The sequence below is a fragment of the Silene latifolia genome, chromosome 9 (assembly GCF_048544455.1).
Source record: "Silene latifolia isolate original U9 population chromosome 9, ASM4854445v1, whole genome shotgun sequence".
NCBI classification, from domain to species: Eukaryota; Viridiplantae; Streptophyta; class Magnoliopsida; order Caryophyllales; family Caryophyllaceae; genus Silene; species Silene latifolia.
The window spans coordinates 4,384,306-4,399,112 of record NC_133534.1 but is presented as its reverse complement, the minus strand read 5'-3'; the positions used below and the strand labels follow the sequence as shown (position 1 = coordinate 4,399,112).

Here is a 14,807-nt window from a genome sequence, read left to right as displayed (position 1 = left end):
TGGTAGACGCCACGTAACACGCTATCAAAGAAACAGACGCCGGCTCACACTGTCATACCGACAGGAGCGGCAATCACCCTCAGAGAGCAGGCACCGCGACAGTCGCGGCCAGCACAGTTGATACTCGCAAAAACAATCAAAATGCCTTAGAAGCGTTAAACACAGTTGAGATACGTACTCTAAACTGCCTCGGCCAAACCGAGGCGGAAACAAAAGGAGACGCTCAATTAATAACGTAAGAGGACAACTCAGACAAAAACGAGAAAAGACCTCGGCCATGCCGAAGGCAAAAGAAACGAACTCTTATTAAAAATGATAACAAGTTACAGGTGAAGAGAATACAGACGACGGCCGTCCCCATAGGGATAAGCCAAAACACAACCTACCAAAGTTGTACAAAATACAAAGAAAGAAAAGCAAAAAGTTACAAATGTGTCATTTGGAGCGCCAAAAGATGGCAGGAAGGAAGGGCTTAATAATTGGCTCCCGAACAGCTGAAGCTATCCGAGACGCCGGGTGAGCCTGGTGACAACCGCCCGTCTCCCTATGCCTGTTGCTGCTTGCCATCAGCAGCGGTAGCCGCATCTTCTTCGGCGGGCAACCCAGCAGTTTTCCTAGCAGCCTCAGCCTCAGCTTTCTTAGCAGCCTCAGCCTCAGCAGCCTCAGCTACCCTCACTCTCTCAGCTTCCTCCTTGGCCGCCTTAGCCTTCTCAGCAAGAGCAGCTTTCTCCGCGGCCGCCTCCTTCTCTATCTTCGCCCTCACCGCCTCCTTGGCCTTCTCCGCCACGGCCTTCTCCTTAGCTTCGAGCTTATCGTCAAGCAGCTCGTCAAATTTGCCCCACGGAAAGGAACCATCAAGAGGGAAGAGCTCCCCGATCACTTCCCTGGCAGCTTCTTCGGCCAAATCCCGGAATTCGGCGCACAGTTTAGGGAGCATGACGGATTGGAGCATCTCAATGTCCTCCTCCTTTTGCCTAATGATGGCCTCTTTGCTCCGAACCACCTCCCCCTGGGCCTTGAACAGATCCCTGGATTCGTTCCTCTGCTGGAGATAGAGGTCGGCGTGCCTCTGAACAAGGTTACACTTCTCCAGCAGCTTCGCAGCTTCGGCCGCCGCAGCCCCGGCCTTGGCCCTCTCAGCAAGGACCTCCTTTTCAGCGTCCTCCCTGAGTTTTCTCTCAGCCAAGAGTGCCTTCTCGGCATCTCCCCTAAGCTTCTGCTCATTGAGGAAATCCAGCTTCGCCGACACGGCCACCTGCTTGATGGCATTACGCTCAAAAACAGATTGAGCCACGGCTCTCTCCTGCTCTATGATACGAGCACCGGTCAGCTCGTTCCACCTCGCCAGCTCCTTGATCAGCTTCGTGCCTTGCTCTATAATCTGGGAGACGGAAGCCTTCTGGGATGAAGAGACGGTGGTGACGTTTTGATCACCAGCCTGCAGCTGGGAAAGGGAAGCCTTCTGGGATGAAGAGACATTGGTGACGTCCTGATCACCAGCCTGCACGGGGTTCTCCTCCACTTGCTGCCCAATAAGAGCGACGGCCGACAGCGGCTGGTCTGCAAAAAATTTAATGAAAGCATCAGTGCCAACACCTAATGAACCAGCTAAAACTGAGCCATAGGACAGATCTGTACCATGCTTGGCCTTCTTGGCCGGAGGACGCATTTCCTTGCCAGCGGTAGAGGCTGTCTCCTTCCTCTTACGGACAAAGGGAGATTCCTCCGCATCGGAGTCCCCATCAGGAATATCAACAATCTCCACCGTCTCCTTCTTAGGGGGGGGGGGGGGATGGGAGGTGAAACCGGTGTCGACGCCGTCGCCGCCGAAGACTTTGTTTTCCGCGTCCGGCGCGCTATGCCGCTAACAACCTTCGCCTGGGCCTCCTCCATGCTCAAGCCCTTCAGCTGTTGCTCCATGAGATCATTCGGCGACGTCCTGCGGTCATGAGCCAGATCCTTGGGATGCAAGTTAGCAACGGTTTTATCTTTGTGCAGCCCCATTCTCCGAAGGATATCCTCAGACAGGTCCGGTCCAAAGTGGTCTGCGAAAGAAACAAAGCAAGAGTTAAGTAGAAGAAATAAATCGAAGTTCGAGAAACAGGAACATTGAGAGCGGTGATGGGCCTCACACCGACCCCACTCACCCTGTGCTAGGGCCGGTATGAGGCCGACATGGCAGAGCAGCTCATCCTGAAGAATGATCTGCGTTGGGGGAATCCATCTTTTCGGCACCCCACTCTTGTCCACCTCAAAAAGCCTCATCGCCAGCTTCTCATCCTCCTTAAGAGGGACCTTGCTGGCATCCATCTTAAGCTTTTTCCGGGAGACCCATCTGTCGTGCTCCGCTTTAGTCTCACACCGCAAATTAACTTGGTGCTGGAAGGAGCGGGGCAGCGGATAGTCATCCGGCACCTTAACGTACACCCACCGACCTTGCCAGTCCTTGCAAGAAGAAAGTTTGTCAACAGAGACATAACCCTGCTCCATTTGCACACTGTACCATCCGACGCGGCCAGAGATTGATGGTTTGAGATGATGAAGCCGGCGGAATAAATTCACCGTTGGGGCCTCTCCCTTGAAAAGACAGAGCCAGACAAAGCCGATTACGGTCCTCATAGCCAACGGGTGCAGTTGGGCAACGACAACGTTCATGGCTCTAATAATGGCCATAACGTACCCATTCAGCGGAAACCGGAGCCCGTACTCCAAATGCCGCATGTATACGCCGGTGTAGCCCGGTGGAGGGCAACAGACGGCCTGACCCTCCTCAGGGATAACAATTTTGTATCCCCTACCAAAGAAAAAATGGCCCTCGAAAAGTTTCTCGCCGGAACAACTGGCGAGCTTATGGGTCCAAGCACGGTCAAGACGGACCTTACAGGCATCACCGTGATCCATAACGTACTGCCTCCCCTCATTAGGACGAGAGCTTTCCACATCATCACCGAAATCATCACCGAAATCACCGACATCATCATCATCCTCCCATTCCTCCAGAATTTGAGGATCAACTTCAGGAGAAGGAGACCTAGGGCCCCCCGACGCAGGTTTACTAGGTCCAAAGATCGTTGAGAAGACATGTTCACAACAATTACTAACAAAATAAAAGAAAATTTGTTTGTTTACCTTAAAGAAAAACACTCGCGGATCGGAGACTCAAAGATTAGAAGAAAAGGAAGCCCTTGAAAGTTTAGAGAGATGAAGATTTTGGAGAAAATTTGAGAAAATGAAATTGGTGGCCAAAATCACGGAATAATCGCCTATTTATAGGGAAAAGCCCATGAAGAAGGACCAATCGGGGCATAGCCCATGAAGCGTCGACCAATCGGCGAACGAACACGTGTGTCGGACATGCAACCACGGAATGTCAATCGTTGCAACAATGCTTAAACGTCAATCAATGCAACAAAGGACCAAGCGTCTTCAACACGCCCATTCACATCTCTTCGCCTGTTCATCTTCCTCAACAAATTCCTAGGTATCCGCTCTCCACCGCCACATGATCAACCAAGCTATGAAGCACCGGCCGGGGGCAATCAAAAACAACCGGCACTCTCAACCCTGGTCTCGGCCAGCATCACTTTCTTTTCCACATCGGATGCCCTTTACACATCCATGTGGAGGGGGGATACGGTACGGCCTAACAAGAACCAGGCCGAGGTAGAAGAAGCCGATACAGTAGAAGAAGCCGATACAGTAGAAGAAGCCGATACACTAGAAGAAGCCGATACAGTAGAAGAAGCCGATGCAGTAAAATTTTCAGAAATTACTTGCGCAGAATATACGCTCAACATACATCGGAGCCCATACCACGGCATAGACTACGCTGGGGGCAAACTGATGGGGCATATTCTGCACCGCTGACCAAGTCAACATATTGAGCAAGGTCAAGAGTATCCACAAAGAAAGTCAACGACTCGGACAGGTCTAGCCGATGCAACCCATCGGCTGTCACACTGTCTCGGCCTCGCAACCCGCCGGCCGGGGCACATATCCGCGTACTCATATCCAAGACCCCTCGGCGCCCGCCATAGTCCATCGGCCGAGGGTAGAACGGTCTTTCCACCTGCTAGCCACTTGGCCACTCGGCCACTACGTGACAAAAGGTGAAAGTCTATAAATACTCCTCAACCTTCATTGAGGAAAGGATCCATAATTTGACCTAATAACCACTATTCATCTGGTAATATCTTCCTTATCTCTCTACAATATACTCTTAGCCAAGTAACAACAACTTACCTCTCTAAGTTAACTGACTTGAGCGTCGGAGTGAGTACGCTCGGCCAAAGCCGAGCCCTCAGTTTGTTCATCGTTTCAGGAGACCGCAAGGAGGATTCAAGCAAGGACATCATTCTACGAGCCACGAGTGGTAACAAATATCTGCTCTGGAATTACACCCGGAACAGTTCTGTTAGAGAAGATTACGATATTCTGATATATCGTAATCGGAATAATATCCGGATTATGCAATAAGTTATTATGTTAACATTATTAGAAGATATTATGATTATGTTTAGATATATTAGAGTACTATAAATACGGAGCTATTGTAATAGTTGGAGGCACGAACTATCAATAACAATTATGAATTCCGCTCTTACATCTATTTATCATGGTATCAGAGCCTCACGCTCTTGAGACCTAAACAAACGATATTTTGCCACCTGCCGGTGGGCATATGATATACAACGCCCACCGGCGGAATTTCGCTACCAATTTCAGTTTACTCGTACTTTCATCTTTATTTTAAAAAAAAAACGACGAATCCAAGGATTTAGATCCAAGGAAACCACACTAATCTTTCATGCCACTTGTTGGTGTGATTCGGTGATGCACAAAATCTCATTGAAGACGGGCGATATCCGTCACAAGCTTGTGACGGATACCGTTTCCTCTCACAAAATGCCCATTGAGAGATGAATGGGAAGCACATGGAGGGTGCCCCACCTTGTCCCCTCTCCCTTATTGTGAGAGGCAATTGGTCTCCCTTGTGACGGGTTACCATTTGTGACGGATATTTTGTGAGATAAAATGGTAACAAAATGGGTTAGTGGAGAAAGGGGACCACATGAATAGTGTTGTAGAGAGAGAAAAAGTGGGTACATTGTGAGGTAAAATGGTATCCGTCTTCAGCTTGTGACGGATATGTCATGTCTTCAATGAGAATTTGTGATGTCAATATGATAGTAGCATAGGAGTAATCAATGGTGGTTTTGATTTACTTCTTTGCCATTCAACATTTAAACGGATGATTTTCCGTTAAATCGAAATTTGTCAGATTCGAAAACTTTTGACATTTCTGGCAACGAAATTTTAGTGAGCTCGAAAAACGAAAAAAACAAGATCGACTTTCTTGTTTTAATCGAATTTTATCAGGTTCGAAATTCGACGTTCCTGATCACGAAATTTCAACGAATTCGAAAAGATCAACGTTCTCGTTTCATTTGAATTTCGACAGGTCCGAAAAGCTACGACGTTCCCGTATACCGAAGATCGGAGATTGAAGATTAAAGGTTGAAGAATTGGATTTTTCTTCATTCCTTATTTGGCAAACCCATGGAAATTTTGACAAATTACCATGGGTTTGAGGGGGATGTTAGAGAAGATTACGATATTCTGATATATCGTAATCAGAATTATATCCGGATTATGCAATAAGTTATTATGTTAACATTATTAGAAATATTATGATTATGTTTAGATATATTAGAGTACTATAAATACGGAGCTATTGTAAATTTGTAATGGTTGGAGGCACGAACTGTCAATAACAATTATGAATTCCGCTCTTACGTCTATTTATCAGGTCCAATAGTCTAATACTATTGTGACAAGTCCACGGTAGTAACTAGTTACTCCACAAAAACCGTGTATAGCAAGTAGGTCCAATAGTCTAATGCTATTGTGACAAGTCCACGTTAGTCACCCCAGAAAAATCTGACCCAACTATCATGCATTCATATACGTCTATGGTTTCATACAAGGTTGAAAGAAATCGAAAAGAGATGATCGATAGCATTTTTTTATTAGACGGTCTTAATAAAGAGTGGTTTTTTTTTGAATGAATTGAATTTAAATTAAAAACAAATGAACGTGAATTGAATTGAAGTTCTTACTTAATACTTGAATAAAGATGAAATAAGTTGAGCTGAAATGAAGTCGAAAAGAAGTAGGCCTAAAAAGTCATCAAATAAATACAAAAAAAAAATATGGAGTACAAATGATGTTACTCCGTATAAAAGTGTCACAACTCACAATTCACAAACATAATTGAAAACGGAAGCGAATAATATACCATAACATAATTTTTATATACTTGTTGAAGTGATCTTACGATAAAATATTATGAAGGGTTTTTTGATAACTACTACCTTTGTACTACACGGTTTTGAGAACTACTACCAAAATAATTTTCGTTTAAAAACTACTACCTGTAAGTTTGATTTTTTTTTAAAACACTACCAAATCTCATCTAAACCCAATAAAACACAATTTTAACCATTTATTTTTGAATTTCCATCTTAAGTTGTAAACTTTACCCCTTTAGCACTACTAATACTACTGTTTGCCAATCATTTTGGGGCAAATTTACTTTAAATTAGCTTCATCTAATTCACCTATGTAACGTAATTAAGGTAAAAAAGTTGCTTAAACTTCATCAAATTAACTAGTTTAAGGTATCAACTTAGGATGGAAATTCAAAAATAAATGGCTGAGATTGTGTTTTATTGAGTTTGGATGAGATTTGGTAGTGTTTTTTAAAAAATTCAAACTTATTGGTAGTCGTTTTTAAACAAAAATTATTTTGGTAGTACTCCCTCCATTCAACTCCACTTTACATATTTGCTTTATCACGTTTGCCAACGCGACTTTTACGCGGTAAATATCTTTAGCTACGTATTTCCAAAAATTATAAAAGTTATATATTTTTAATGTCCTCTTAAAGACGAATCAAATAAGATTCCACATGAATATATATTAACTTATATATCGAGAGAAAATTGAAGTTGAATGTCCGCTTGTGAATAGTGTGCAAAATGGAAACCTGCAAAGTGGAGTTGAATGGAGGGAGTAGTTCTTAAAACAGGGTAATACAAAGGTAGTAGTTATCAAAAAACCCTATTATGAAAGCAAGAATGTGTCAAGTGGTAGAGTTAGAGAGTTAGCAAGGACGCTAGTCCTCGCTGGCAGATGAAAAATTCGAACTTATAAAAAAAAAACCAATTCATAATTAAAACCATCTCAAACAGTAATTATCGTGATTTGTGAATAATATGCTTACAAACATGCCCAACATTCCATGATTGTCGACTTGAATACTTTGCTTGTTTCCTTACTGTTGCCATTTTTCTTGGCAATTTAAAACACAGGCAATGGTTCGTAATACAAATAAACACATTTTTGGTTTGTTTAGTGTATTATTGTTGTTGGTAATAAGTATTGTTATGGAGGATAGAGATTGTTATAATCTCGGTTTCGCAATGGCCGTAGATGATTTTAATAGAGGAAGTTTTCCTCATGGTTTTGTCTTTGGAACTGCTTCTTCAGCTTACCAGGTTCGTAATTGTTCATTTTCTATAATTCTGGAAAATAAGACGTATGTATAAGTCTTAGTATCACGTTCTCACATACAACATAGAATATATTAAAATAATTAGCTCTACATAGAGTTATATGAGAAGGTTGTATCACCAGGTAACACCCTAACATTATCGAGTGACGAAGGGTAAGCTCCCTACCACCTTATCTTGTACAAGTAATTTTTGTGGATAGTATTGCATGAATGGTATTGGTCACTATTTAGGCTTTTGCTATCCCATTGGTCTCTAATAATCGAAAAACTTGTACGTTTTACTTAGGGGTGTAAACGAGCCGAGCCGAGCTCGAACTCACCTATGATCGAGCTCGGCTCATATTGTAAAAGTCGAGTCCGAACCCGAGCTTTTGAAATCAAGGCTTGGGATCGGCTCATATGATATTTTTACGAGATCGAGCTTTGTTCGAGTACCATCTTTCCGAGCATTATTTTAAATCGAACGTAATTTTTCAATTAAATATTTCATTTTAAGCTAGAATTTTTTCCGTTTATTAGTTTGAAATAAGATTTTTTATGTTATTTTCTTTTCCAAACTAATATTGTGATTAATTTATCGTAAAACAGATATATTTTAAGTAAACATTACTGATAAAAATTAAGTAATTTAAAAAATAACGAGCTCAAACGAGCTTCCGAGCCGAGCCTTAGTGTGCTCGGGCTCGGCTCGGTTTCGGCTCAGCTTGGCTCGAGCCGAGCTTTGACCGAGCTGATTCCGAGGGCTTGTCGAGCGGGCTCAGTTCATTTCTACCCCTAACTATTTCCGTTTTTTTCATATATGATGTTTTTGGTTTTTGAGATTAGCTTTTAACTTGAATTTTTACAAAAATATGACATATTTGTAATTTCATTTTACTATTGATGCGCAGTATGAAGGAGCTGTAAAGGAGGACGGCAGAGGCCCCTGTGTATGGGACAAATTTACCCACTCATTTGGTAAACTTACAAATCTTTCCATCAAAACCAAATTTTAATTTATACTCCGTAGTATATTCACTACATCTACTATAAACCCGTAACAAGACTCGAGTTGGCAGTGCCATTAAGGAGAAAAAGACCACCTCATAAACTCGAATTAGATGCAGTCATACAAATAAATGTATGTTATTTAGCTCAGTTGGTAAAGTCATAAGAGGTGGTACTCATGACTTGGTTTTGGATTTCAGTAATGCTGATGTAGCAGTGGATCATTACCACAGATATATTGTGAGTCTTTCAATTTGTCCGAAAAACAATTGTTAGTCGAAATTCATTTCAAATCCTTTTAGCGCTTAATTCGATCATTTTCTTGACTGATCGAACACAGGAAGATATAGGCCTTATGAAGGACATGGGCATGGATTCTTATAGGTTTTCAATATCTTGGACTCGAATCTTCCCAAGTACTTGATTTTCTTCGACTTTTAATAATCTCGCCTGTGCACTAATTAATCCGAACCCCTAAGCATAGAAATCATGATATTATTATGTTTCATTTGTCAGATGGAACTGGTCAGATTAATCAAGCTGGTGTTGATTTCTACAATAATCTGATAAACGCGCTGCTTGCTAAAGGTATTCACTTGTTACTTGTTTACGCGAGGGACCTCAGTATCTATGTAAAGTCAAACAAGACAGTTACTTCAAAACGTAACTTATGCCAATAAGATTATGTTTCTTATATGGTTCACACGACAAATCACGCAGGAATAGAACCGTATGTAACAATTTTCCATTGGGATACCCCTCAAGCCTTGGAAGACCGATATAATGGCTGGCTTAGTCCCCAAATCATGTAAATTTTCCGTCTTCTATTTTTCAAACTTTTGCAATACAATTTAGTATCCTGGCCAGGTTTCGTAATTTTTGGTGTTTGATTCAGAAATGACTTCGGAGTCTATGCTGAGACATTATTTGAGAAATTCGGAGATAGGGTGAAACATTGGATAACATTGAATGAACCACATAATTTCGCGATAAATGGTTATGATGTGGGCATAGCAGCGCCCGGAAGGTGTTCTATTCTACTGCATTTGTTCTGCAGAGCAGGAAATTCCGCCACTGAACCTTACATTGTTGCTCATAACTTAATTCTTTCTCATGCTACTGCTGCACAAATTTACAGACAAAAATACAAGGTAATTTATTATGACTGTAGTGTAAACACAAACCGATTAAAATGAATAACTAATGGGGGTAATTGAATGGCAGGCGAAACAAGGGGGATCAATCGGAGCAGCATTTGATGTAATATGGTACGAGCCAGATACCAACACGACAAAGAACGTAGAGGCAACACAACGAGCTATGGATTTTCAACTCGGCTGGTAAATACAAATACTTGAGAAAATAATGCAACTACGAGTACTGTCATTGCAGAGTACTTAACAATGCTGTACTGTGTAATCAGGTTTCTGGATCCAATAATGTTCGGAGATTATCCAAGTTCAATGAAAGAGCGAGTTGGAAATCGTTTGCCAAAGTTTTCTCAAGCTGATTCAAATCTTGTTAAAGGATCATTAGACTTTGTCGGTATAAATCATTACACAACATATTATGCAAAGGATAGCAAGATCAATTTGATAGGGATGGTGCTTAAGGATGCTCAGTCGGACTCTGGCTCGTCCACTTCTCGTATGTACTGAATCTTTCTGAACAAAGAGATTATATGAATTTACGTCGTAGACTAACATTTTTCTGACCTTTTTTTTTTTGGAATTTTAGCAATCGGGCATGATTTAAAACCAATAGGAGACAAGGTAATTATGATGAACCTTATACAAGACGGTCTCGTGTGAAATCAATAATTTAGCTGATCATTTAATTTGTTGGGATTTTCAATATGCAGGCTAACTCTATATGGTTATACATTGTTCCCGGGGGAATGAGACGGTTGATGAACTACATCAAGACCAGATACGGAAATCCTACTGTTGTTATTACTGAAAACGGTACCATGAGTATAACTTTGAGCTATGCCAATTTTTTTGAAGTATTAAGGCCCTGTTCTTTTGGAATTTGGAATTAAATTGTATGAATTGAACTAAACTTAATAAACCTGAACTGAACTTATAAGAACTAAATTAAGTCCACAGCAGTCCAAAAGAACAGTTCGGTGTCTCATTCAGAACAACTGTTCCATACGATGATTCTATGTACTAATGTAGGAATGGATGATCCAAATATCCCTCTTATGTCAAGAAGTTTGATTCTGAAAGACAACAAAAGAATTCAATATCATCACGACTATCTTCAAAACTTAGCAGCCGCTATCAAGTAAGTTTTCGTGTCTCTGATAAAATTCCGTTGTAATTACATGAACATTTTAGTTAGAAACACGATCTTCTACTACGCAATACCGGTTATTTGTCCCTTTCAAGCATCTTTTATAAATTTAACTCCGTCACTTCGATAGTCAAATCTACTACTAAAACCCGTCAATCCTAAAATGTTGCAGTGAGGACGGATGTAATGTGAAAGGATACTTTGCATGGTCACTATTGGATAACTGGGAATGGGCAGCAGGGTATTCTTCAAGGTTCGGTCTGCATTATGTCGACCGCAATGATAATTTGAAACGATATCCAAAAAATTCTGCTCTTTGGTTCAAGTCCTTCCTTACTTCATCTACCTATTGATCTCTTGTAAATTACAATTGCATTGTAACCAATTATTCATATACGAACTCATCCGCCTTATACTCTCCTCCTTACGGAATTGAAGTATGTAAGTTATTAGTCCCCTCTAATACCGTTTTATATTAAATATCATATAATATGTGAGGTATAAGATGTGAAAATCGATTAGATTATAATTTGAATTCTCCGAATTGGGAATTCGAAATGATTCTCATTTCATCCTCATAGAACAAAACAATTCTACATCACTCAATCAAACACATTACATAGCAATTACTCCCTCCGTTCTAATCATTTGCTTACCTTTGATTAAAATACTCCAAACAATGAATATAAAAGATAAACAAATGACTGAAACAAAAAGAATAGTTATTAATTAAATTAGTTAAATTGTCATTTAATTTGTTTGCCTTCATAATTATCACCAAATTTCCAGCTAGGAGGAACAACATTATCAGATATGTGATAGAATTTGACAACGAGAGGGTATATGACGGACCCGGACTTCGCCGCATTCAATTTTTTTGCGAACAAAGTGGATATCCATTTTAATGTGTTTCGTTCTTTGATGTTGGACTGGGTTACCTGTGAGATATATGGCGATCACATTGTCTCAATAGACGAGAGTCGCCTTTGTCATTGGGACGTGAAGCTCAACAAGCAAGTTGCGAAGCCAACACGACTCGGCTACAACATTAGCAACTCCACTATACTCCGCTTCGGCACTGGACCGAGAGAGGGAAGTGAAAATGGGGTGAAAATGGAGCGCCCCACTTGCCTCCCACTTGCATTTGTGTGAGAGGAAAGTGACCCGTTGATACAAAATAATGGTTTTCCATAAATCATTAGGACTAGTTTATTTCCTAATTAGAGATTATTATTAGTTTATTTTATTTCCTAGTTAACAGAATAAGGCAAGACGGTTTTAGGTAAGTTTCAGATTGTGTTTTAGGTTAGCTAGGTTGGTTTCTAACTCCTATATAATGAGGTCTAATGTATTGTTTATGACATAGATTGAGTTATTGAATAAAAACAGTGAGTTTTTCGTTTACAGGTTCGACGAGTTCGTTCCAAAATTGTTATTGTTTGACGCGTTTTCAAGCATTAACCCGAGTTATAATCAATAGGTCTTGATTATAGTTCACCACTAGTTTTCTTGCCCGTGCGTTGCACGGATGTTAAAATAATGTGTGATAAATTTTATAATAAAATGGAATATAGACATATAGTACATCGTTCATGTCTAAGATTTTATGTATGCCGCCTGACCAACAAATAATTACCGTTAACATAATATTGACATAAGAATAAAAGAGTGTTTGATTAATAAAATACTTTTTTTTTAGGAAAATAAAACCAATATGAAGTTTATATATATGATACTTGGACTGATAGTTTTTAGAATTTGTTCATTAATACCTGTTTGTTTTTCAATTGGTCAAGGAAAACAATAATATCTACTCTGCATAATCAACTCAATGATTCAACAAATCTCCTTCTTTCGAATAACAGCCATAATTTAATCATTGTTGGATCAAAATGTAATTATGTAAATCATTTAGAGGTAGTTAGAATGTCATATCTCCCGGTCAAACTATAGAAATACGTTTGAATGTGAACCAAATTCCAACACAATACTACATGGCTTGGGCTGCTTATGACTCACCCCCCCCCCCCCCTTTCTATAACAATAGTCTTGACCCCCATCTTCTCATTTGAAACAAAATATTTCACGCAGATCTCTATTTTTATTATCTATTCACACACATGATCTAAAACAATCTCATCACTTGAAAGATCGATCCTTTTCTCCGAAACTTATCTCAAATTTATCAAACCAAGTGAAAAACTAAACCTCTACTTATAGAAAAATCCACAGTCCAATGGAAATTAACCCTTACTCTCGACAATGTTGTTAGAATTAAGATTTTACTTTAATTTGGATTGATGAGGTCAAGATTAAGTTTATCAGTATGATGTTTTGAGGTTGTTTCTTATTATTCATGTTACCTATATGTTTTAATGCAAACGATATTTTGCTAATAAATAACCTTATTTATTATCATTGTCCTCGCTAAACTCATCACCCTCCACAAATGCACCCTCCCTCCTTCCCACTAATTTACCCGCAAAATAAAACATTAGCAACTGTGATTAGTTCTTACTACTTGAAACAACCTCCAATCCACTACTACCATCACTACCTTTCTGCCACGTTTTACATCTAAGAAGTCATAAATCACATTCAGCTCCATGAAACACCAATCTTTACTCTAGATGATATGGATCCTCGTCTCCCTTATCGAAGACAATTTATTTCTCCATCAACAAAGAAAAGTTTAAGAAGCAATCTTCTCTCTTATCTCTCTCCCTTTCCCTTCCTAGTCTTTTTCTCGTCTTCTCCCCTACCTCCATTCCAGATACTCAAACAAAGTATTTTGGTACTATGTTTGTAAACTGAATAAGTTTGAATATTATATATATACACACGTACTTTGCTATTTATTTCATTTTGCATAAATAAATCTTACTACCTCCATCTCATTTTTATTGTCCTTTTTTCTTCAAATGTTATTATCTCATAATTATTATCCCCTTTCTAGATCTAGTAAAGAAAACCTTTAGTCAACCAACTCGTCGCAATCAACCTCATTCCCACTCGAAACAACCTTTAGCCCACTACTTAATCCTTTCGGTTCACACATAAAACGGTCTAATATGCAAAGCTTTCATCTCTCTCTTGAAAAGTCCATCTAACTAACAGAAAACTAACCGCTACTTTCTAAACTTCATCATTTTTACATCCCGTAAAGATCAAGTTGAACATGACAAAAAAAAATGCAGAAACTTAGTTTTTCTTTGATAACGACATATTGAACATTTTTTTTAGCATTTTGAGAGTTTTTACACTATTTAAATAACAAATGTGATATTTCGAGTGTTGATCATCGACATATTGAAATAGTAGATTGTGGTGTAATTTTCTGTTTTACATTATGACCTTTCATTAGTATATATTACAAAGAAAATAAAAATTGAGGTTTTTTTTATCTCTGAGGAAATTAAAGATCAGACTTTATCTTTATCATATTTATAATTAATATTTTTCACTTAAAATATATAAATTTAAGCAAGTTCAAATAAGTTAGCTAAAAGTTATAAATCACGAATTGTACGAAGCAGTATAATCATTTTTTTTATTAATATGAAATAAATGTCATAAACTTCATGAAAATATTAATGCAGTAGAGAACTATAGAAGAGTTGGCAAGTACGTGACCCCTTTTTAGGTTTAAATTTTTTTCATTTATTTTTAAATTTTTGCCTAAAGGTGGTTAAATCATCGTATTATGCATGACGAATATGTCTCACCCTTCCCCAATTCGTATCTCTCCCTAAATTATAGTGATGATGAGCCCAATTTACACAAAAAAAAAAAAATTATAGCATCAACGATAATTAGTTTGCTCCATATAATCGAATAGTACCGTTTTTTATGCATGTAAATTTTTCAGAAGAAAAGCTTGAAAGAGACGGTCTTCACTATGTTAGGGAAAGACTACTCTTACCCTTTTATGTGTTTATCATGACTT

At 39.3% G+C, this 14,807-nt stretch overlaps 1 protein-coding gene across 3 annotated transcripts; it reads left to right on the top strand.

Moving 5' to 3' along the window:
* Nucleotides 1-7,298: 7,298 nt before the first annotated feature.
* LOC141598785 (beta-glucosidase 40-like) lies at nucleotides 7,299-11,362 on the top strand. Of its 3 annotated transcripts, none has more exons than XM_074418560.1 (13): nucleotides 7,299-7,559; nucleotides 8,467-8,533; nucleotides 8,724-8,803; nucleotides 8,904-8,979; nucleotides 9,080-9,151; nucleotides 9,284-9,371; nucleotides 9,459-9,714; nucleotides 9,788-9,903; nucleotides 9,987-10,210; nucleotides 10,301-10,335; nucleotides 10,425-10,527; nucleotides 10,744-10,852; nucleotides 11,034-11,362. In XM_074418560.1, the coding sequence occupies exons 1-13, from the start codon at nucleotides 7,377-7,379 to the stop codon at nucleotides 11,212-11,214; spliced, it is 1,590 nt and encodes a 529-aa protein (XP_074274661.1). In that variant the 5' UTR covers nucleotides 7,299-7,376; the 3' UTR covers nucleotides 11,215-11,362. The 3 variants fall into 3 exon arrangements, with proteins under 3 accessions (XP_074274661.1, XP_074274659.1, XP_074274660.1); XM_074418558.1 differs by having other exon boundaries at nucleotides 7,300-7,559; nucleotides 8,764-8,803; XM_074418559.1 differs by lacking the exon at nucleotides 7,299-7,559 and adding an exon at nucleotides 7,846-8,041 and having other exon boundaries at nucleotides 8,764-8,803.
* The last annotated feature ends 3,445 nt before the right edge of the window (nucleotides 11,363-14,807 follow it).